General features: G+C 39.2%; 1 protein-coding gene across 1 annotated transcript in view; it reads left to right on the forward strand.

Moving 5' to 3' along the window:
• Arhgef38 (Rho guanine nucleotide exchange factor 38) overlaps nucleotides 1-23,083 on the forward strand; it is a 118,264-nt gene that overhangs the window by 23,131 nt on the left and 72,050 nt on the right. The window contains exon 2 of the mRNA XM_028760513.1: nucleotides 9,954-10,141. Within this exon, the coding sequence (XP_028616346.1) occupies nucleotides 9,954-10,141 (188 nt within the window). The remainder of the gene's footprint in view (nucleotides 1-9,953; nucleotides 10,142-23,083) is intronic.

Genomic DNA, 23,083 nt, shown 5'->3' on the forward strand with positions numbered 1-23,083 from the left:
ATAGTGTATTGATTTTGTTTATAAAATATGTGTGTGATGTGTAATGTGTGTGTGTATCTGTAGGGTATTACACGTGTGTAGGTATGTGCACCAAGGTGTATATTTGGAGGTCAGAGGACAGCTTTGTGGAGTAGGTTCTCTTTTTATGCCTCTATATAGTTTCAGAGGATGAAACTCAAGTCATCAGACTTACAAGGCAAGGCTTTTTACTCACTGAGCCATGTCTGTGAACTATATTTTATTTTTCTTTTCTATCACAATCAGTAAGTTGTACTTTTTAATATGAGTCATTAAGTTTTGTTAATTTCTACCTTAATTTCTGCAGTCACGGTTCTTTATTTATTGATTCTTTGAAACTTGGTGACTTAGAACATGGCACATCTTCAGAAAGGTTATGTGAGGCCCTGAAAAGAACCTGCATCTCTGATTACCCTTTGTGTGTTCGTTCTTGGAAGAGCTTTTGGTCCCTGCACTGTGTTATAAATGCTATAGATCATGACCGGTGTGGTTTCTCAAACCCTGCACATAATTTTCAAGTGTTCTGCTTTGCGTGTTTTATGTCATGCCACTCAGTTCATATGAAGCCTGGATCTTTTCTGGATCATGGAGGAACAGAAACACTTTGATGCTATACAGTGCCTGTTTCCCATTTACCCTGTAGTCTATCTTGTCCACTGCAAAAATAGTCACATTACCTCTCTTCTAGCTGCTGTTTGCTCAGCATTTAAAAAATAAGTTCACTTTTACTCTTTCCACGTGCTTGGATTCTCGTCTATGAACAGCACACGGGGTTTTAAACCCTTGGCTGGCTGCTGGCTGTGGATTTCTCACGATTACAGAGACTACCTTGCACCTGTCCCTGTCTGCCTGGTTTTTTGTTTGCTTATTTTTTGTTTTGTTTTTTTTTTCCCATTCCTTTGGATTGATTGTTTCCCCTTTCATTCCATTTTGTCTCTATGGGCTTTGAAATGTTTTGAATGGTTGGCCTTGGTGTTTTAATGTATCTGCTTAACTTCAAAACCTTGAAACATTAATGTCTTTATCTTCTATTATGAGAACGTATACACGTTTAAAGCTCTTTCAAGCAACTGCAGTCTCTCCCACGACACCCTTTCCTGCAGTTCTGTTTTCTCCTTTCCTTCCTGGACATAGACTCTTCTGAATCCTGCAGGAAGCTTGCCCATTTGGGCCCCAAGCTTTTCTGCTAACTAGGTTTTTTCACTAAAACCCACTTTTAACCTGTGTTTTCAGTCCTTCAAATGCTTGTTCAACACTAGACCCTTCTTCATTTCTTGCTTAACATCTCTTAGCCATTTGAGCTCTTTCTAGCAGCCTCATTGCCTTCCCTCCCCCGTACCACTATCAGCTGGAGGATCTTAAAGTAACATGCTGCAACTATGTGTCTTCCCGCTCCACCAGAAGTGAAGTGCCATGAGAAATGAGATTTGTTATTTGATGTTTTTAAATAGCTGTGTCCTAGTTCCCAAGACAGTTTTAGAGCTTAATAATTAATTGTTAAACATTCAACGAACTCAGATCCAAAATTCATAGAGAAGCAGACAGAGTTTTATCAGAGGAAACTGGCCCTGTGCTCACCCAGAGCCAAGGCTGGAAGAGGACAGTGATATTAATATGCTTCTCCTGAAGCATCCTTGACGGTTTCATTTCTACTCTTTCTCCTAAGTGTGAGCCCACTTTCTGGTCTAGATTTAAAATGTCGTAGATATGAGTGTCCTAGATATGAGTATTTTAATCTAGTTAGACTTTAGTTCACATGCACATGTGCGCACACACACACACACATGCACACTTGTGAGTGTACACATATATGTGAGAATAGAGAATAGAATGGCACAGAGGCGACAACACCACTATCCCACCGTGCAACACTGTGCACACACTTGAGGTTCCCACTGCATACTGTATAACTTTGAAAGGGGTCACACAAGATGGCACAGCAGGCAAACACACAATTGTGGGCTTGCCACACAATTGTGATGATTCATGTTTCATCCCTAGAACCCATGTAAAGGAGAACCAATTCCACAAAGTTGTCTTCTTATCTCCATAAGTCTCTCTCTCTCTCTCTCTCTCTCTCTCTCTCTCTCTCTCTCTCTTTCTTCCTCTCTGCCTGCCCCTCTATTTCATGCACACTAATAATAAGAAGAAGAATTAAAAACTATTTTTAAAAGAAAATTGTTTAAAAAATAAAGTTCACTTTAAAAGTGCAAAAGGTTGTTGCAGAAAAATAAAATAAATGAACTATAATAACCACATGCCTGTCTATGCACAGAAATATTGTGGGAGAGATTATAAGAGATTATACACTAAGCTATAGAACAGCTATTAATACAATGAAAACTATATTACAACTAGGAAAGAGAACACAGCTATTCTTTAATAACCATTTACTTGGCATGTGCTATACTTTGTAAATGTTTAATAAACATCAATTCAATTAATTCTCAAACTGCTTTATAAGGTTGGATATCATTTTCCTTAATTTATAGATGATGAATTTTACATATAAGATGTTAGACTTTGGTGAAGAGAACAGCTCTACTAAATAGTAAAGGCAAAATTTTAACCCACATTTTTCTGTCTTTGAACTCTATGTACTTACCTTTGATAATAGTTATTACTACAAATACATATTAGTTTATGGTTTGAAAAGAAATCACTTCTTTTTTTTAATAATTTATTTATTTTCTCTCAAATCGTAATTCATTTACACAGGAGTTATAAACACAGAAAGGCAGGATATGGGGAAGGGGATGACACAGGAGTGTGGGTGTTCAGGGGGAATAGAGATATCTTTCAGAACCGGGAATCGGCTGGGTGAAGGTTCAGGGGACAGGTCACTATGACTCTGCCTATGACTCACTTGTCCTTATCTAAGTTGGTATTGTCTGCCAAGGCTACCTATTTACAAGGTCTATGACTACTCGGGCTGGTAAATTTCCACAAAAGCTGCCTGTTTACAATAGCTTATAGCCATCTGTTTCAATGTTTTTTTCACAGAGACCCAAGACTTGGTGTTAGCATACATGTATGATAGGCCTATTGCTGATTTTAGGCCTATGGCTGATTTTAGGCCTTCAGTGTGTAATCAGGGCTGCCCCTGACATGTCCTCCCTTCTCTAAGTATAGATGGGCTGTGGCGATTCTAATCTTGTGAAGGCGGGGATAGAGGCCTGACCTCCAGTAATTGAGGGGGATCTTGTAATGGCTCCAGTCCCCCTGTCGTTGTCCAGTGAGGCATGAGGGCCATACTCATCCCAATGTCTTTTTCCTGGAGAGGGGATACTTTTGACATCAACCCCTATGCAGTCAGGCTTGTCCCTCAGGGAACCCAGAGAGATATTTTTAAGTTTTATTTATATTCTCTTGCAGTGCTTAGCCTCGCAGCCTAAGCAAGAATTCAGATCGCCAGTCAGGGGGGGTTCTGGGTGGCTCCTCTCTCCTTGGTCTAGGGGCGGAAGTCCCCTCTTTTAGGTTGGGTGGAGATGGGTTTTGGGAGCATCCTGTATAAAGTAACAACCTCATCTTGAGTCTCGTGGTCCTCCATAGCTAACTTATGATAATGTTACTGAATAGGTTTTGCTACCAGATTATTTATCTGTTGTTTCACAGAGTTAGTCAGCCTATTTGAGACCCAAGGACCAGCAGAAAAAGACAAAAAGAACCCAAATAATGGTCCCAAGATTGGAGGAAGTAGGGTTGACAACCTTGGAGAGGCTGAAAACCAATTCTTGGACCAGCATTCATCTGTCTCTTTCTCTCTCTGAATTTTTTCAGGGCCTTCACTGACCTAGTTCATGTTCTCTTTAACCCTCCCTGTCTTGTCTATATAAAGGGAACATTCTTCTTTAAGGGCTGTACACAGTCAAGAGCTGTACACAGCCTTTTCTACTGTAATAGAGTAAATCAAGTCCAATAAGGATCTTTGCGATTTTTGGAGGTCTTTTCAGACAGCCAAACGAGGGATTTCTTCAGATTAGTAATGTTAATCTCTAGTTGTTTGATGTTCTTGTCAGTGGCCCTTCAAAGGTCTGAGTAGTATAAGTTCAGAGGCCAGCATCTGGATTCACGGGTGATTCATTTTTACCTGGAAAGGAAAAAGAAGGGAATTCTCAGGGAGATTTCTCTTCCCTGGATGTAAATTGTTATTCATCTTATTTATGGTTGGGCCTGGCTTTGTGGGGTTATCTATTTATTTCATTAATCTTTTTGGTAGTTGGTTATCTGTGCCTTCTGTGGTATCAAACAGGCATATCAATCCTCGGCCCCATAAGGGAACTGGGTCTGGGCCATTCCATTTAAGGGTAAGAGGGCCCTTCCACAAACCTGTGGTATAGTTTCTATTGGTCTCAGTGGTGCCAGAGGCAGTCAGCAGCAGATTTGCCATGAGCTTTCAGTTTTAGAGAGTTAAAAGTGAACAATGCAAGGTGGAGAGTATTTCAGGGGGACTCCTTCTGGGGGGTACCATTCCCCCTCTTTTGTTTTTAAGGCCAATTTTTCAGAGTTCTTGTAAAATCAGGGCAGAAGCGCCAACAGTTGCTCCTTCCATACTCAGAGAGTCATGAAGACCCTATTTAAAGAAATACAAATCTATATTAATAATCTTTTATCAAAGGACTGTTATATCACAGTCAATAACTAATCAGACTATATAATATATCGATTAGTTATAGCTTCTTCTACTTTCTGTGAGATTACTTCTCTTTTGTCAATTAATTGTTGAGGAAAATTAGGATTTACGTCTCTCTTGAGAATATTAAACAGAGACTTAAATTCTTTTGTGGAGAGCTTAAAATAAGATCTTAGGTAATTAGCACCTCCTAGAAACTTTTGAAAATAGTTTGAAATAAGTAAACTAACTCTCTCTCTCTCTCTCTCTCTCTCTCTCTTCTCTCTCTCTCTTGCTCTCTCGCTCTCTCGCTCTCTCTCTCTCTCTTTGACCCTTTATCTGTTTTTTATTGGATATTTTATGAATTTACCTTTCAATGTTATCTCCTCTCCCATTCTCCCCCAAAACCCCTTATCCCATACCTCCTCCTCCTATCGTTATGAGGGTGTGCTCCAAACATCCTCCTTGTCCCATCTCCCTGCTCTAGAATTCCCCAACACTAGGGGATCCAAACTTTCGAGGACCATGGCCCTCCACTTCCACTGATGTCTGACAAGGTCACCCTCAATTACCTATACAAGTGAAGACATGAGTCCCTCTCTTTGTGCTCTCTGGCTGGCGGTTTAGACTTTGGGAGTTCCGGTTGAAACTTTTGATACTCCTTCTAGAAAGGATCAAAGCACCCACACTTTGGTCTTCCTTCTTCTTCTCGAGTTTCATGTGGTCTATATGTTGTATCTAAGGTATTGTGAGCTTTTGGGCTAATATCCACTTATCAGTGAGTGCATACCATGTATGTTCTTTTGAGATTGGGTCACCTCACTCAAGGTGATATTTTCCAGCTCCATCCATTTGCCTAAGAATTTCATAAACTCATTGTTTTTAATAGCTGAGTAGTACTCCATTGTATAAATGTACCACATTTTCTACATCCATTCTTCTGTTGAGGAACATCTGGGTTCTTTACAACTTCTGGCTATTATAAATAAGGCTGCTATGAACATAGTGGAACATGTGTCCCTGTTGTATGTTGAAACATCTTTTGGGTATATGCCCAGGAGTGGTATAGCTGGGTCCTCAGGTAACACTATGTTCAATTTTCTGAGATACCGCCAGACTGCTTTCCATAGTGGTTGTACCAGTTTACAATCCCACCAACAGTTGAGGAGTGTTTCTCAAGAAATCACTTCTTAAATCTACTCCCCAAACAGTAGCAGCAGCAGTAATGTTATCAGCAACAGACACTTACCTAATTCTGTGTAGAACCTGGCTACCAGTGAAGGAAGCCTTCAGCCTCCCATCCCCCAGCTTCCTTTACTACTGGATATATTTTCAAATCCTTTGTATGCATAAAAGACCAGCGTCTTTCTCAAGTCTGTACTCTACCCCAGCAAGTTCTCAGGACTCTAAAGCTCATCTCAGTTCTCGCATGGACTTCCATATTTATCTTCCTCCTTCTTTACCCTCTCACCTGTCCATCTTAGAAACACACATTTCTCTTGTCTTGCTGTCAGTTATAAAACAATGGGACAACCATTTGCCTTGGGTGGCGAAAATCTGAATTGGATCTGCCTGGATATAGGATGGATTATATCCCAGTAAGCCTATCACAAATTGAAGTTCTGTAAAAGAAGAATTCAAACAATAAGGATAACGTACAGAACATTGCAGCTTAACTTAGGCTATTTTATATGCATTCCAAACTCATATTTGGGCAAAATAACCTAAGGAAAGTGTACTGTACACTAAAGTGTGGCCATTTCCTGCCATGCACTGAAGACTGTATAGGAAGTGAAATACAGAACAGAGTATGTTTTTGCTTTCAGTGCTAGCAACACCAGTGATTTAAAGGAGAGCCTGGTATGAACACTATAGAATAAAGAGTCCTGTGGCTTCCTTGCCTAAGGGAAGGCTTAACATTTGTGTTGTTTTAAAGCATGTCCACATGAGCTGCTCACTGCATTTCATATTCTCTACAACATGGTGGTAGCTGTCATTTATCCTTGACTGTGAAGGCTGACAAAAATCTAACAATTAAATTTGATAAAAATAGTTTAAATTCATCACCCGCGCTCCAAGAAAAAATGTTTGTGGGTGTCAGATGTGGAGAATGGCAGAGAGAACCACCACACATCGCTCCTTTAACACCAGGGGTATGTTTTTGGTGATAAGAATTTAAAGGTTCGTTTACTCTCAGATGCATGCTGGTTTTGTAGCTGCTTGCTCACTGTGATGGTAGCTGCTGGCTGTGCTGGGCTACAAACACGTTTCTATGTAAAAACTTGGTGTGAATCAAATACACACAGCTTTAAAGGCGAGAAGGAGCTTGTTAAAGAAAACTTGGTGTCCACGGTAGATACATTGTGGAGTTTGTTAGTTTAAGAACGGAAGCAAACACCAAAGTGTTTGAAGAGCTAACCATAAAATGATGCAAGTTGAATCTTTGTTCCTGCAATAAACTTGAGTCAGAAGAACAAACAAAGACGTCTAGAAGGTTGCTCAACTCTGGAGTCTATGAAAAGGTTTTTGCTCCTGAAAAAGACTTGTGAAATTGAATATCTTGACCAACATCCTATGTCAGCTCAAAGGGCCCCAGGGTCCACATTTATGACCAAGTTGCTAAGTAACACTAGAAAAAAATTAAGTCATTTTTAATTGGAAAAATAAAGAATCTGTTGTGGTATGTTTTAAGGTGCAGCAACTGGAATATGTGGGGATGAATGTTGACATGAAATCGTAAGACTGGAATTTGGAACTGGAAGAAATCTGGGGACATGTTTTAGGGGTTTTTCATTGTCAAAGATAGGTAGAGGTCCTTATTAGGATCTTAGATTATATTTATAAGGTTTACTTGTTTATTATTTCAAGATAATGTTACATAATGGGATTCTATCTGGACTGGTTTGTGAGGTCTCTGCTAGTGACATCATTTTCTGTGCTATATTTCATGTATCCCTAGAGTAAAGACTCCCTACACATTGTCAGTCCCCCTTTGCCCTGTCTCACATCCCCCATCAAGTCATTTCCTTATGTATGTGTTTTAAATAATGTTGTATGCCTTAATATATATTATTATATACGAATATATTATATAATATAAGATGTATTATATATTATATAATACATATATTATATATGTATTCTATAACATACAATATAATATAACATATTATATATCATAATATATCATACATATATGTGTATATGTATTATGTAATATTTAACATATGTATTATATAGCATATGTATTATATAATATGCTATGTTGTATTATATACGTATTGTAAAATATACTATATATTTATATATGATATAAATATATTATAGATTCATACATAATATATATATAATATAATAATATATAATTTATATTGCATATATTATATGTGTATAAAATTTAAAGTCTACTTCCCTGTTTTGTTGTTGCTGCTGCTGCTGCTACTGTCATTAGAATAGTTGTTTAACATGTACGGTTCCTGGGTTCAATCCCTAGCATTGCATAAATATACAGATTGAGTATGGTGGCATAGACTTGTCATCCCAGCACATGGGAGGCAGAAGCACAAGGACCAAATGTTTCAGGTCATCCTCAGCTACATACAGAATTCAAGGTCAACCTAGCCTCACAACCAATTACAACAATAAAGACCCTTTAAGGATTCCAATAGCTGTGTGCATGATCTGCTCGATGCTGTATTTTCCCTCACGAAGAGACATTCCTCCTTTCATATCGCATATAACCAATAGTAATGGCACAGCATGTAACCTGTCTTTTTAATTTGGGGCTCTAAAGTACACTGTCTATTAAAAGCTTGATCAACATGCATAACCGAATTCCTCATAACACAGGTAAAAACAGGAAGGCTGCAGAACACCACCCCACTACAACACTCATTCTCATTATATAATAGGTTCTATCTTCTGCTACAGCTCATCGAGATTATTTCTTTAGCATAGATTGGCTTCTAAAACCACATTTTTATATTTCAGTTGTCAAGCTATGGTCTTCCCTAATAAAGGAAGGATTGATGACAGTTCTACTATAATTTGATGTTAGAGTTCCTTTACAAAATTCTCCACAAATGTTTGGCTACATACTTTTCCAAATTTCTAGAGTTGGTCGGGCAGAAAGAGAAGGATTTTTGCTTTTTAAAGTGTCTACTCACATTCTTGGGCAAGCCGCCGTATAACAAACCACTGAACTCTCTTGAACCATCCTCCAGGAGTCCGTTAGCTTTGTTTCCAGGGCTGGCTAGGTGAAGGGCTCTTTATTTCCACTTGTGTATATGCATTTTTTACTTTCTGTACAGAATTTCCAAGATCTCTTTGCAAACTTTGTCTTATTAACATTGAAGATTTTTCACATGTCAGTTACAAGAATAGTATTAGCCTTAAATGAAATAAAACTATGTCTTCAATTGCAGAGACTAACATGAAAATTAAGCTTCAATATTGAATCAGACACATGCATGTCTGCGTGTGCACACACACACACACACACACACACACAGTCCTGATGTTTATGACTACTATGATTTTAAGTCCTGGACTGAACTAATGGCAGATAGTTACTTTGAAGCTTCCAGAGTTTTCTGTTGTTGTGGAAGGTTTTCCCTTGATGGTTTTTAGTCATTTACTTAATATTCCGTTCAAACACTTGACTCTGTCTGAGATGTGCCACTAAATCTCAACTTCTTTATCCTGTGACTGTTTTCAAGAAAAAAAAAATGTCAGGTTGGTTCAAATTAAGCAATAACAGTAGATAACCTATGAGAAATCATAGTTGAAATATATTTAATTCCTCCATTGTCTCACTCCTCACGGGTTCTGATTATCAATGAAAAGAAGAAGAAAAACAAATGTGTGCTATCCATTTCATTCTACTGAGTACTACTAGATAACTGTTTTTAGTAATAGGGACAAACAAAATTGGGACATATTTCACTTCCTAATTAAAATTTTCCTTGGTTTCAAAAGCAGACATGTTCAAAAGTCATGAGTTGAGTTTTTATGTGTCCCATCTTCAAAATGAAGGTCAGCTTTGTAGACTGACATTCTAGCGACAGGATGCATCAGGAGCCATGACCTTTAAATATTGTTTCATGACATTGCTGAAGCAGTTCTCTCTTGTCTCCTTCTTCATGATTTTATAGGATTCCTGTCTAGTGGGGAACTAATATATGATTTCCCAGGAGCCACCGCTAAGATCCCTAAGCTTTTCTCCTAGCTAACAACAACCTTGCATTTTATGTTTTGAAGGAAAGAGCCTAGCATCTCACCAGCCTAGCATCTCACCTGAACGTCTTGTGTTGTTGTTTAACAGAAAAGATGACTCCACAGGCTGACTGCTTCTCGTCGGAAACTCCAACCCCTGAGGAAGAGCAACAGGTGGAGCGGATGATGACAAAGCGGGCAAAGATCATCAGGGAGCTGATACAGACAGAGAGGGATTACCTCACAGATCTGGAGCTGTGCATTAGAGAAGTGGTCCAGCCACTGAGAACCAAACAGGTGAATGCGAGCTGGAGGTTGCTCTTCTTTTTCTAGTATCTTCTCTCAGTCTAAATAGACACAGCTGCACTATGAAGTTCAATCACCAAATGCCAGTGGGGTGAGAGATGCTTCTTTCTCAGGGTTTCTAGTCCTAAATTTAGAGAAGAAATCAGCGGGTTGTAATTGATTCTGGTGAAGTGGATTACTGAGGAGTGGAAGTTCTGTCTCCCTGTTTACAAGAGGAAACAATAGTCTCAAACATGGTGGGAAAGAAATTCAGATTTGTTTATTTTGTTTTGTTTGGTTTATTTTTTCCTCCATTATGAAATATTTGTGTTTTTCCTTTTGGGATTCAATCTCCAAAATTTGGGAAATAGGTTTTCAGCAACCTTGAGAACAAGTTATTTAATTCAGTGATATCATAAATTCAAAAGAGAAAATGGATGTAAGCCCCACCCTCACCCCCGAGAGCTCACTTAAACTTATAACTATTTAGCTAACTAAAATTCAATATAAAATTAACCTGGGTGTTAGTAAAAAAATTTCTCTTTTAGTAGGGTTGGACCTAAACAGAACTCCATATTTATTAATGAGTAATTTTTCCCCCTTAAAGGAGTTTTTCTGGGAATCATTTTGTAGGATGTTCAGCTTAAAATGGGAGTACATAGTTATTTCACTGATTAATTCATCACTTCTTAAATGCATGGTACTATTCTCAGCTCTGGGCCCTTGTAAGGTTTACTCTTTACTACAGGTGACAAGGCCATACAATAATAAACAATTAAGATTGAAATATATTAGGTGGCATTAAGCACATCGACTTACACAAGGAAAGGGGTTGAAGTGTGGACGAGGGTGGTAGTTCTTCCATTCCAAGTGGGGTGACCATCACGGGCATCTCTAATGCATCAGAACAGGCCATGGAAAGAAGAGAGGGTCAAGGGAGGGCGGAGAACAGAGCAAGAACCTCTGCAGTGCTAAGTGGTTCTTGTATACAGTCCAAACCCTTCAACAACAAAGAGAAAGCAAATGAGAAAGCACTCAAAGAAAATCACCTACCGTGGTTGGAGACTTTTCAGATATCTGTGGACTTATCCACACAAAAATGTACACTAACAAACAGACACAGTCACAGACAGACAAGCACAGACACACAGACACAGTCACAGACACACACACACACACACACACACACACACACACACAGACACACACAGACACACAGACACAGTCATAGGCCCAGACACAGACAGACATAGGCACACACAGGGACATACATGCACAGTCACAGACAGACACAAACAGAGTCACAGACAGTCTCATATAAACACAGAGACACACAGACATAGTTACAGACTCAGACAGACACATAATACAGTCACAGACAGACACAGATACACACAGACATACATACACTGTCACAGACAGACACAAACAGAGCCACAGACAGTCTCACATAAACACACAGACACACATAGTTACAGACACAGACATAGACATAGACACACACAGATACAGTCATAGTCACAGATACAGATGCAGACACAGTCACAGTCATACACACAAAGACAGTCACAGACAAACACAGTCACAGATACACACAGACAGACACAGGCAGATACACACACACACAAGCATACAACCACACACACAGACATAGGAACAGACAGAGACGCAGACAGAAACAATTACAGACAGACACACATAGACACAGGCACAGACACACATACAGATAGAATCACAGACACATACACACAGATATAGTCACAGGCACTGACATACAAGACAAAGTCACACAGACAGACAGTGTCACAGTCACATATATAAACAGTCACAGACAGACAGATGGACATATACATTTTCATACAAAGATGTGCAGTCTTATAAATATATTTTCATTCAAAAACCTATTGTAATCTTTTCATGACGTCTAATACCTCTAAATGTTTTTCTGCTATTACTGATTCCAATATAAACATCATTTTGTTTTTCTGTCTGTTTATCTCCTTAGGATAGATCCTCAGAAACGGAATTGTTAGAAAGCATGTTAGGATTGAGCATGGTGGCACACACCTTTAATTCCAGAAGTTGGGAGTCAGAGGGAAGGTGGATCCCTGAGCTAGAGATTAGCCTGGTCTACCAAGAGTTTCAGGCTATACAGGGTGACATAGAAAGATGCTGTCTGAAAAACAGTGTAATTATGTTGTTTGGCTGTTTGTTTTTAAAGTTAACTGCCAACTAAAATTCAATAGTCCTGGTTTTTATTCCTATTAATGGTTAAGAGGTCTTTTTTTTTTAATTTTTGCATCATTTTTCCTGAAAAACCTCTCCTGGTATATTTCTTAGTGTTTATAATATTCATCTCTTTCACATTCTTAACTTTTTTTTTGTTAATTGGATGTTTTATTTACATTTCCTATGTTGTCCCCTACACCCATCCCCCACCCACCCCGGAACCCCCAATCCCCTCACCCCTCCTCCTTCTTCTCTGTGGATGTAACCTCTATCTACCCCCCCAACTCCCACCTCAAAATTCCCACCCCCTGGGGCATCCAGCCTTCATGAGGTCAAGGTTCTCTTCTTCCACCTATGCCCAGCAGGGCCCTCCACTCTTACATATTCAGCTGAAGCCCTGGATCTCCCTCTAAGTGCTCCCAGGCTGGTGGTTTAGACCCTGGGAGCTGTGGTTGGTTGGTATTGTTGCTCTCCTCATGGGGCCACAAATCCTTTCAGCTCCTTCAGTCTTCACTCTAACTCCCCTATTGAGAACCCCATGATCAGTTCAATGGCTAGTTGTGAGCATCTGCCTCTGAATATGTCAGACTCTTGAAGACCTCTGAGGAGACATCCATATCAGGCTCTTATCAGCATGCACTTCCTGACTTCCACATCAGCATCTACCTTTGGTGACTGCACATGGGATGGATACTCAGGTGGAAAGGTCTTCAGACGGCCCCTCCTTCAGTTTTTGTCCCTCACTTTGTCTCCATATTTGCTCCCTTGAGTATTTTGTTGCTCCTTCTAAGAAGGACCGAATCACCCCCACTTGGTCTTCCTTCTTTATGGGCTTCATGTGGCCTCACAGTTGCATCTTGGGCATTTCGAGGTTCTGAGCTAATACCCAATAATCAGTGAGTGAATACCATGTGTGTTCTTTTGTGATTGGCTTACTTCACTCAGGATGATAATTTCTAGTTCCATCCATTTACCTAGGAACCTCTCGAATTCATTGATTTTAATAGCTGAGTAATATTCCATTGTGTAAATATACCACATTTTTTAAATCAATTCCTCAGTTGAAGGACATCTGGGTTCTTTCCAGCTCCTGGCTATTATAAATTAACCTGCTATGAACATAGTTGAGCATATGTCCTTATTATATGTTCGAGCATCTTCTGGGTATATGCCTAGGAGTGGTATAGCTGGATCCTCGGGTAATGCTATGTCCAATTTTCTGAGGAACCGCCACACTGATTTCCAAAGTGGTTGCACCATCTTGCAGTCCCACCAACAATGGAGGAGTGTTCCTCTTTCTCCACACCCTCGCCAGCATCTACTATCACCTGAGTTTTTAATCTTAGCCATTCTGACTGGTGTGAGATGGAATCTCAGGGTTGTTTTGATTTGCATTTCCCTGAAGACTAAGGATGCTGAACATTTCTTTAGGTGCTTCTCGGCCATTTGAGTTTCTTCCATTGAAAATTCTTTGTTAAGGTCTATACCACATTTTTTAATAGGGTAATTTGGTTGTCTGGAGTCTAATTTCTTGAGTTCTTTGTATATATTGGATATTAGCCCTCTATCAAATGAAGGATTGGTAAAGATCTTTTCCCAATTTGTTGGTTGTCGTTTTGTCCTATTGACAGTGTCCTTTGCCTTACAGAAACTTTGCAATTTTATGAAGTCCCATTTGTCAATTCTCGATCTTAGAGCATATGCCATTGGAGTTCTGTTCAGGAACTTTTCCCCTGTGCCCAAGTATTCGAGGCTTTTCCCCACCTTCTCTTCTATTAGTTTCAGTGTATCTGGTTTTATGTGGAGGTCCTTTATCCACTTAGACTTGAGCTTTGTACAAGGGGATAAGAATGGATCAATTTTCATTCTTCTACATGTTGTCCTCCAGTTGAACCAGCACCATTTGTTGAAAATGCTGTCCTTTTTCCACTGGACAGTTTTAGCTCCTTTGTCAAAGATCAAGTGACCATAGGAGTGTGGGTTCATTTCTGGGTCTTCAATTCTATTCCATTGATCTTCCTGCCTGTCTCTGTACCAATACCAGGTAGTTTTTATCACTATTGCTCTGTAGTACAGCTTGAGGTCAGGGATGGTGATTCCTCCAGAAGTTCTTTTATTGTTGAGAATAGTTTTCGCTATCCTGGGTTTTTTGTTATTCCATATGAATTTGAGAATTTCCTTTTCTAACTCTGTGAAGAATTGAGTTGGTATTTTAATGGGGATTGCATTGAATCTGTAGATTGCTTTTGGCAAGATGGCCATTTTTATTATATTAATCCTGCCAATCCATGAGCATGGGAGATCTTTCCATCTTCTGAGATCTTCTTCGATTTCTTTCTTCAGGGACTTGAAGTTCTTCTCGTACAGGTCTTTCACTTGCTTGGTTAGATTCACACCAAGGTATTTTATATTATTTGCAACTATTGTGAAGGGTGTCATTTCCCTAATTTCTTTTTCAGTCTGTTTATCTTTCATGTAGAGGAAGGCTACTGATTTGTTTGAGTTGATTTTATAACCAGCCACTTTCCTGAAGTTGTTTATCAGGTTTAGGAGTTCTCTGGTGGAAATTTGGGGGTCACTTAAGTATACTATCATATCATCTGCAAATAGCGATATTTTGACTTCTTCCTTTCCTATTTGTATCCCTTTGACTTCTTTTTGTTGTCTAATTGCTCTGGCTCGGACTTCCAGTACTATATTGAATAGGTAGGGGGAGAGTGGGCAGCCTTGTCTAGTCCCTGATCTTAGTGGGATTGCTTCAAGTTTCTCTCCATTTAGCTTGATGTTGGCTACTGGTTTGCTGTAAATTGCTTTTACTATGTTTAGGTAGGGACCTTGAATTCCTGATCTTTCCAAGACTTTTATCATGAAGGGATGTTGAATTTTGTCAAATGCTTTCTCAGCATCTAGTGAGATGATCATGTGGTTTTTTTCTTTGAGTTTGTTTATATAGTGGATTACATTGATGGATTTCCGAATATTGAACCATCCCTGCATTCCTGGGATAAAACCTACTTGATCATGATGGATGATTGTTTTGATGTGGTCTTGGATTTGGTCTGCTAGAATTTTATTGAGTATTTTTGCATCGATGTTCATAAGGGATATTGGTCTGAAGTTCTCTTTCTTTGTCGGGTCCTTGTGGGGTTTGGGTATGAGTGTAATTGTAGCTTCATAGAACGAATTGGGTAGTGTTCCTTCTGTCTCTATTTTGTGGAATAGTTTGAAGAGAATTGGTATTAGGTCTTCCTTGAAGGTCTGATAGAATTCAGCACTAAAACCATCTGGTCCTGGGCTTTTTTTAGTGGGGAGACTTTTAATGACTGCTGCTATTTCCTGAGGGGTTATGGGACTATTTAGATGGTTTATCTGCTCCTGGTTTAACTTCGGTACCTGGTATCTGTCTAGGAAATTGTCCATTTCATCCAGGTTTTCCAGTTTTGTTGAGTATATGCCTTTGTAGTAGGATCTGATGATTTTTTGAATTTCTTCAGTTTCTGTTGTTATGTCTCCCTTTTCAGTTCTGATTTTATTAATTTGGATACTGTCTCTGTGCCCTCTGGTTAATCTGGCTAAGGGTTTATCTATCTTGTTGATTTTCTCAAAGAACCAGCTCCTGGTTTTATTGATATTTTGTATTGTTCTTTCTGTTTCTATTTGGTTGATTTCAGCCCTGAGTTTGATTATTTTCTGCCTTCTACTCCTCCTGGGTGTATTTGCTTCTTTTTGTTCTAGAGCTTTTAGTTGTACAGTCAAGTTGTTAGTGTGTGCTCTTTCCAGTTTCTTTTTGTAGGAACTTAGAGCTATGAGTTTTCCTCTTATCACTGCCTTCATAGAGTCCCACAAGTTTTGGTATGATGTGTCCTCATTTTCATTTAATTCTAAAAAGTCTTTTATTTCTTTCTTTATTTCTTCCTTGACCAAGTCATCATTGAGTAGAGAGTTGTTCAGTTTCCATGTGCACATGGGTTTTCCATTGGTTTTGTCATTATTAAACATTCTTAACTTTTTAAAATTATCATTTGCATACTTCCTCATTATTTTGTAACACCTTTTTGAATATTCTTTTTTCTTCCTACATGTTGTGAATAACTCTTAGTTTGTCTTTTACCTTCTAACTTTTGTTCAGAGCTAGAATTTTTTCTTCTTTTGGTTTTGTTTCTTAGCATGTTTGCACATTTGGTTCAGGATTCAGTCTCTTCGTATGTATCCACAATTATAAAACTATTACTAGTCAGTTATACTAAAACAGTCACTATAATCCCACCCCACCTCCTCCGGTATATATCTTTTAAAAGCAGAGTATCTGTTGGTCCCCACCCGGTGTGTGTGTGTGTGTGTGTGTGTGTGTGTATTCCCATGTGCTGGGGCTCATGTTTGTGAGTAGTACTTGTACCTGTGAAAGTTGCTTTTTATTTATTCGTTAAGATGGTCTTGCCTTTGACCCTGTAGATCACCCTTTGGGCTGGTCTTAGCTTGCTCTGGGAATTTCATATCTTCCCAGGAAGGGTTAGGGTAACCAGCTGGCATTTGTGTGTGTGTGTGTGTGTGTAAGAGTTCTAATCAATCTCTCCAACCTCCTGTTTCTTAATATAGGATTCTTCATATAAAACACTATAAAAACATTAACTTACAAGGGGAGGGGGGCTGGCCAGTGTGTGAAGGGATGCTTGACACAGAAGAAGCATTCCAAACTAGTCTCAAGGTGGATGGCCACGACACAGCATTTATGAGGGCTTCCCTATGTGTAGCTAACTTCCGCTGTCAATGATGCAGATCCCAAGGCTCGGCTCTGTTCACAGCTGCTACATTCTTCTAACGGCGTTGTTTATACCTTGATTGTTTTTACACAGCTCTCGTTGCTTAGGTATCACAAGATTACCCACCCTCCTCATTGTGAAGTTCAAGTTTGTACTAGACAGCCAAACATCATGTCTGACTATGTTGTACTTGAATTTTTTTTTTTTTTGGGCCTGTCTCCGACTTCCTAAAGTTTTAATTTGTGACTGAGCAGTAGTTGCTCCAGTGTATCTGTAACTCTTACAACCATGGGCAAGAGCGTCGAAGTAAGAGATAGACGCTGCCGGTTCACCAACTGATCAACTCTTCAGGGTTTCTTACCTTCTTCACACCTTCCTTCTTACCTGCTTGGCAGTGCACACTACCCACCTGCCGTCAATTACTGCCAAAGCATGTAAATGAGCACGTGACTTTCAAGTCACCATGAGAACAATTGGAGTTAAGTATGTGTGTGTGTGTGTGTGTCTGTGTGCGCGTGTGTGTGTGTTAGACTGGGGGTGATGTTATAAAGTTGTCTGAGCCATCATCTTTTGTCTGTAAACTCAGACCACTGCCGGTAAAAGAAGGTATTTTATGTAAATCAGGAATGAAAGAAGAGGATGGCCGGCCCAGGGAAGCACCACATTCCATAGTTCGGCTCAGTGAAAGGCGTCTGAATTAATGAGTAGATTCAGCCCCTTGACTGACAATTATCCTCTGACAGTCATGGTGGCAAATTTTACCTTACCTGTCACAGGTCTTCACTGACCTGAAAGCAGGCCACATTTCCCTTAATGACGTTGTCAAGAAGGCTAAAGTACCCACAATGTTCAATGTGGAAAATTTTAATGGGGAAACAAGGCCTAGTTATTATCTCAACAACAGAAGCGTCTCTATGGTTTGGGCAGTAAATCAAACTATATCAAACCAGCGCAAACCAGGCTAACGATGGGCCTGTATTCTACGTGTAAGGAAAGGACAAAGGAAGGTCAAAGATGTTAGAGGACTTTGGATGCACATTCTTATATTTGCTTATGCTTATCAATTTCTAATACTCACATATTACAAAAGGACCAAAGACTTCAAGGGACCTATGCCAGCCTGCCAGTACTCAGTGTCCTTCCCTAGAGCAGTGGTTCTCAGCATGTGGGCCGAATGACTCCTTCACAGGGGTCACCTAAGACTATCTGGAAACGCAGATGTTTGCGTCATAGTTCATAACACTAAAAGATTACAGTTGTGAAGCAGCAAAGAAAGAAACCGTAGAGTTGGGGATCACCACAACATGAGGAACTGTATTAAACGGCTGCAACACTAGGAAGGCTGCGAACCACTGCCCCAGAGGCAAGACAGGTACTTCCCTTGCCTTTGCACACGGGTAGTTTAATTTTCTGCTTTGCACATGAAATAATATGTTTCCTAGAAAGTAGCGGAAAAAAAATGAATCTGCAATTTCCCGTTGGCACAAGCTCATTGGAATCTTCTAATTTTGCATATACTATGTGGCAACAACTTTGTAAATAAAACTTATTAGAGAAATATTAGGGGGGGGGCTGGGCAGATGACTCAGTTGATAAAGCATTTGCCATGCAACCAGGAGGAGCCTAATACCCCATTAAATCTGACCTCCTCTATAGCCCCAGCTGTGGTGTTAGCAGCAAGAAAGATACTTGGAGAGATAAGTGGCTGGTCATTATAGCCAATCCATAGGTTCCAAATTCAGTGAAAAAAAAAGTTTAAAAAATCATGCTGGAGTCATGGAAGAAGCCTAACACCAATCTCTGGCCTCCACACCTGCTCACACAAGTGAGCACATATGCATGCACTCATGCATACAGCACACACACACACACACACACAGAGTAAAAAAAAAAAGAATGAAAGTGAGTGATATACATTAAGTCATCTATAGTCCTTTTGCTCAGATAGAAGCATGACAAACAGAGAGCTTCTGAAGTTAGAACCTTTTCCCTGTGGAGAATATATTCATATTAGTTCCTATCTTAAACAACAAATATTGAGTAGGAAAAAAATGGTTCTTTGTAATTTATTAAGAGATTGCAAATTTGAAGAAAATAATATTCATGTTATCTAAACACAGATCATAATTAACAACGGTGTTGACACCCCTAAATTAGCAGTCGGTTGTTTTAGGTTCCCCATGGCAGAGACTAGGTCGAGTAGTCGTTCTATGTAATATGTCACACAGATGCATGACTGAAGTAACTCTTAGTTCTTTCTGGTCCCCTCTCCACCTCTCTCCCTAGCTCAGCTGCTTAGCCCACTATTTCTAACAAGAATTCAGAGTTTAAAACACGATGCAATCTTGCTGCTGTTGTGGGACAAAAGACCAAATTATTATGCTAACTTCCTAAAATAAAGGACTAAAGACCAAGCAGAAATATTTTAACTAGTAATGATCAAAACACGTTCAACTTTTCCAGTTAGAGGGTGACACATAGAAGCAGACATTGTTTGATAAGGTTTTTTTCCTCAAAGCTGTTTGATAAACTTTTGTCTATATGATTAATAGAGAAACCATATGTGGGTAAATGTTTGGCCATGAACTTTTGTTTTACACACAAATTCTTGTCCAAATTGTCTTCTCTTGTTGTCCCCATCAAAAGACACTGTGTTTATTTTGCTTAATAAGCAGCCAAGGGATATTTTCTTTCTCTCTTATCTAATGACCAGCTACAATACATATTTCTGTTCACTTCCAAAAATTTCAAGTTGTAGTCTAGACCTAAAATTGTCCATTTCACTCTAATGACCAGAACTTTAATCTTAAAGCGAGTTACTGTCTAAAGTCCCATTTGTTCTATGACAGCACTCTGAACTAAGTAGAATGACTTAGTGAGTATTTTAGACATTGTAATTCTGTGTGACATGTTACATTCGTAATTGTTCAATCACTATACTTCACACATAATGTATCCTACCCCACTGCCAGGTCCAGCTTGGCTGTAAGGGGAGGTATGACACAGTTCCTGCCCCTGGAGCATCTCCAGGCCATTGATCCTCATGATCCCCATGTGTGCTGATGACTGCTATTGGCCTGAAACTGATCTGCTCTCTTCTATTTTACTTTCAATCTCTCTTTCTGGGAAATATACTTTTCCTATAACTCAGAGCTAGTCACTCCATAATAAATGAAACAGATGTGGATCTCTAGAATGAGGAATGGAGGTGGTCATGAACCTGTGGAGGATGAGGAATAGGCCTTCTGCTTGGCCTTTAGGGCCATGGGAAAGGGTCTAGACAACATAGCCACAAAAGTCATAAAAGCCTACATGGTCCTTTGTAGAAATAGTTCATCATGAGACTTGACCTTGAGTTTGGAATCAGGAAGTGATACATGTACTCTCTGATCCAATGACTGCTGCATTAATTAGCCAGGGTGAACTTGGGGGCATCAAGGATGGAGAGTTAAAGTGGTCTCTGGAAGAAAAGGTATGGCTAGGAAAAGGAGTCTATAAAATACAATAAAATGCAAACGAATGATAGATGGGTTTATCTTGTAAGAGGAAGGCTGGTATGTGATCTAGAAACAAATAATATTAGAAGGAGAATATAAGAGGCTGTGGAATTGCTAGGATGAGGAAACAAAGGTTAGAGAATTAAACAATGGTGTAGACGTATATAAAAAGTGAGTACTTCATTCTCCTAGCCACTTGAAGAACTGAAGGTGACAAGATCTAGAGAGATACTGGAGACAGCGACAAGCCACTTTAGTTCCATACATTTTAAAACCTTGTAAGGAATTATTGTAATCTTAGTAGTTTGTGGCCTTTCTGTTCCTACATGAAAGTAGTTACTAAAGACTACTGTACCAGGAAACCGCAAGAGCTGTGCCCAGCTACCCGTGAAGAACAGGTAAAACTCACAAGGAAGTGTGCTTTTGCTTTATGCTGAGTTTCTGCCCTCAGGAAGCAGGGGTTGGAATTAATAATCCAGGATTCACAGAATGTATGAAAATTTAAGGACTTCTAGAATAATTATTAACAATGATCAAAGCCTTGATGATATAACTTTAGTAAATAAAAGACTGGGTTCAGGCTCTCCAGTCGAGAGAAAGGAGAAAGGGAAAGAGAAGGGGAGAAGGCAAAAGCATGAGGAGAAAAGGAGAGGAAGGAGGAGTGATGAGAATCCTCAGATAAGGGGAGAGCATTTGAGCTGATGGGCTTGCATCCACTACTGACTTCGAGTCATTATTGAATCAGCACCGCACCCGTCCCTACCTTTCTCAGGAACCCCATCATGCTGAGGTTGGACCTCGGCACCCCACCTCATGTATACACACCCAGTGTACAGAAGTAAAGTTTTGCTAACCATTGCCATTAAGGGAAACCAGGAAACGGCATAGCTGTACTGTTGTGTTACTTTTTATAAGTATATGTAAATCTACAATTATTTCTAAAGGAAAAGCTTAATTAAGATGTAATTCTTAATTAAAATGTAATGTTTTTTCTATCTCCCTCTCATTCATCCAAAATTATCCCTTAAAGTATGTGTATAATTTTATATGAAAGGATCAGTTTTTCTATCTTTTACAATGTTCATTCTCTCATGTTTTCTGGTTACCTTTTATTGTGATTTTTTTAAGTGATGTTGAAATGAACTTTTAGGAATAAAGGCACACATTAGATTATATAGGAGAAACATTGTAGTGTATAATCATCTTTTGATATGTCTCTCTTGATGTATATAATCAGAATCTTTCTGCATCATGAAAAGGTCAACTAACTCACTTTCTCCTATCTCTTCCTTCTAGTCTATCCTCCCCCTTGTGAAGTCCAGTCACTCCTGAGGCCAAACTTCTCCATCACAATACCTCATAGACTTTAGTGAACACAGAGATCAAAGTATGCCTAGGAAACAAGAGAGCAGAACGAGCGTGAATCTGGAGTATTACATTCAATAGAAATCTTAGAAAAACAAAAATTAATGCCAACTGTCTGTCACTAAGTCATTGGGGCAGTGGGTCAAAAGAAACATGCTTGAGTTTCTGATCCTGCTTTATAATAGAACTTTCAAGCTATTATGATGACTTTAAACACCATATTCTTGTTGGAAATTTTCTTTAAATATTGGCACAGATATTCTTTAATTTGTTTTAGAAGTACTGAATATCGTTAGTAATATGAGATCACAGCAAGGCGTCCTGTGATTTATAGGACAAGGTTAGAGCTTCAGTTTTTTTTGTCTGTCTGGTTTTTGTTTTGTTTTTAAGCAAATACTTAACTACCCCTTCTGTGTGAAATCTAATACTTATCACATAATCTAGACCATTACCATCAATGATAAGGCCAGACTCCTGAAAGCCCATGGTGCAATCCAAACAACGAGCAAACAAAACCACCAGTGGAAACCGGGTGTGGTAGCTTACACCTGTCACTCCAGTGCTCAGAGCATAGAGACAGGAGGATCTGAAGTTTAAGGATATCCTTGGCCACATAGGCAGACCTGGGATACTCAAGGTGCTGTCAAAAAGAAAGATACACACAAAGGGAGAGACAGAGAGAAGCAGGCTGAAAGACAGAGACAGGGAGACAGACAGGAGGAAGGGAGACCTCCAATGCCTCCGTGGATTGTTCTTTACTTTTCTAAAGTTTTATTTTATTTTAAAAATTGTATTATATATTTTATGTGTGTGGGCATTTTACCTGCATGTATGTCTGTACACTACATACATGCCTGGTGCCCATGGAGGCTAGAAGGCATTAGACCCCTCTGGGTCTTGCAGAAAATAGTAAACAACTACATAGATGCTGGGAATATAACCTCAGCCTCCTGAAAGAGCAGCCAATGAGTTTAATTGCTGGGCCATATTTCTATCCCTCAGACCTTATTAATAAGAGAAAATTCTATGTTTGTTGAAAACTACAGTCAGTTATAGACTGGAAAGTTAACCTAGTAGGTAAATACAAAATAAAAGAAACTAAA

The sequence above is a fragment of the Grammomys surdaster genome, unplaced genomic scaffold (assembly GCF_004785775.1).
Source record: "Grammomys surdaster isolate TR1022 unplaced genomic scaffold, NIH_TR_1.0 126531, whole genome shotgun sequence".
Lineage (NCBI taxonomy): Eukaryota > Metazoa > Chordata > Mammalia > Rodentia > Muridae > Grammomys > Grammomys surdaster.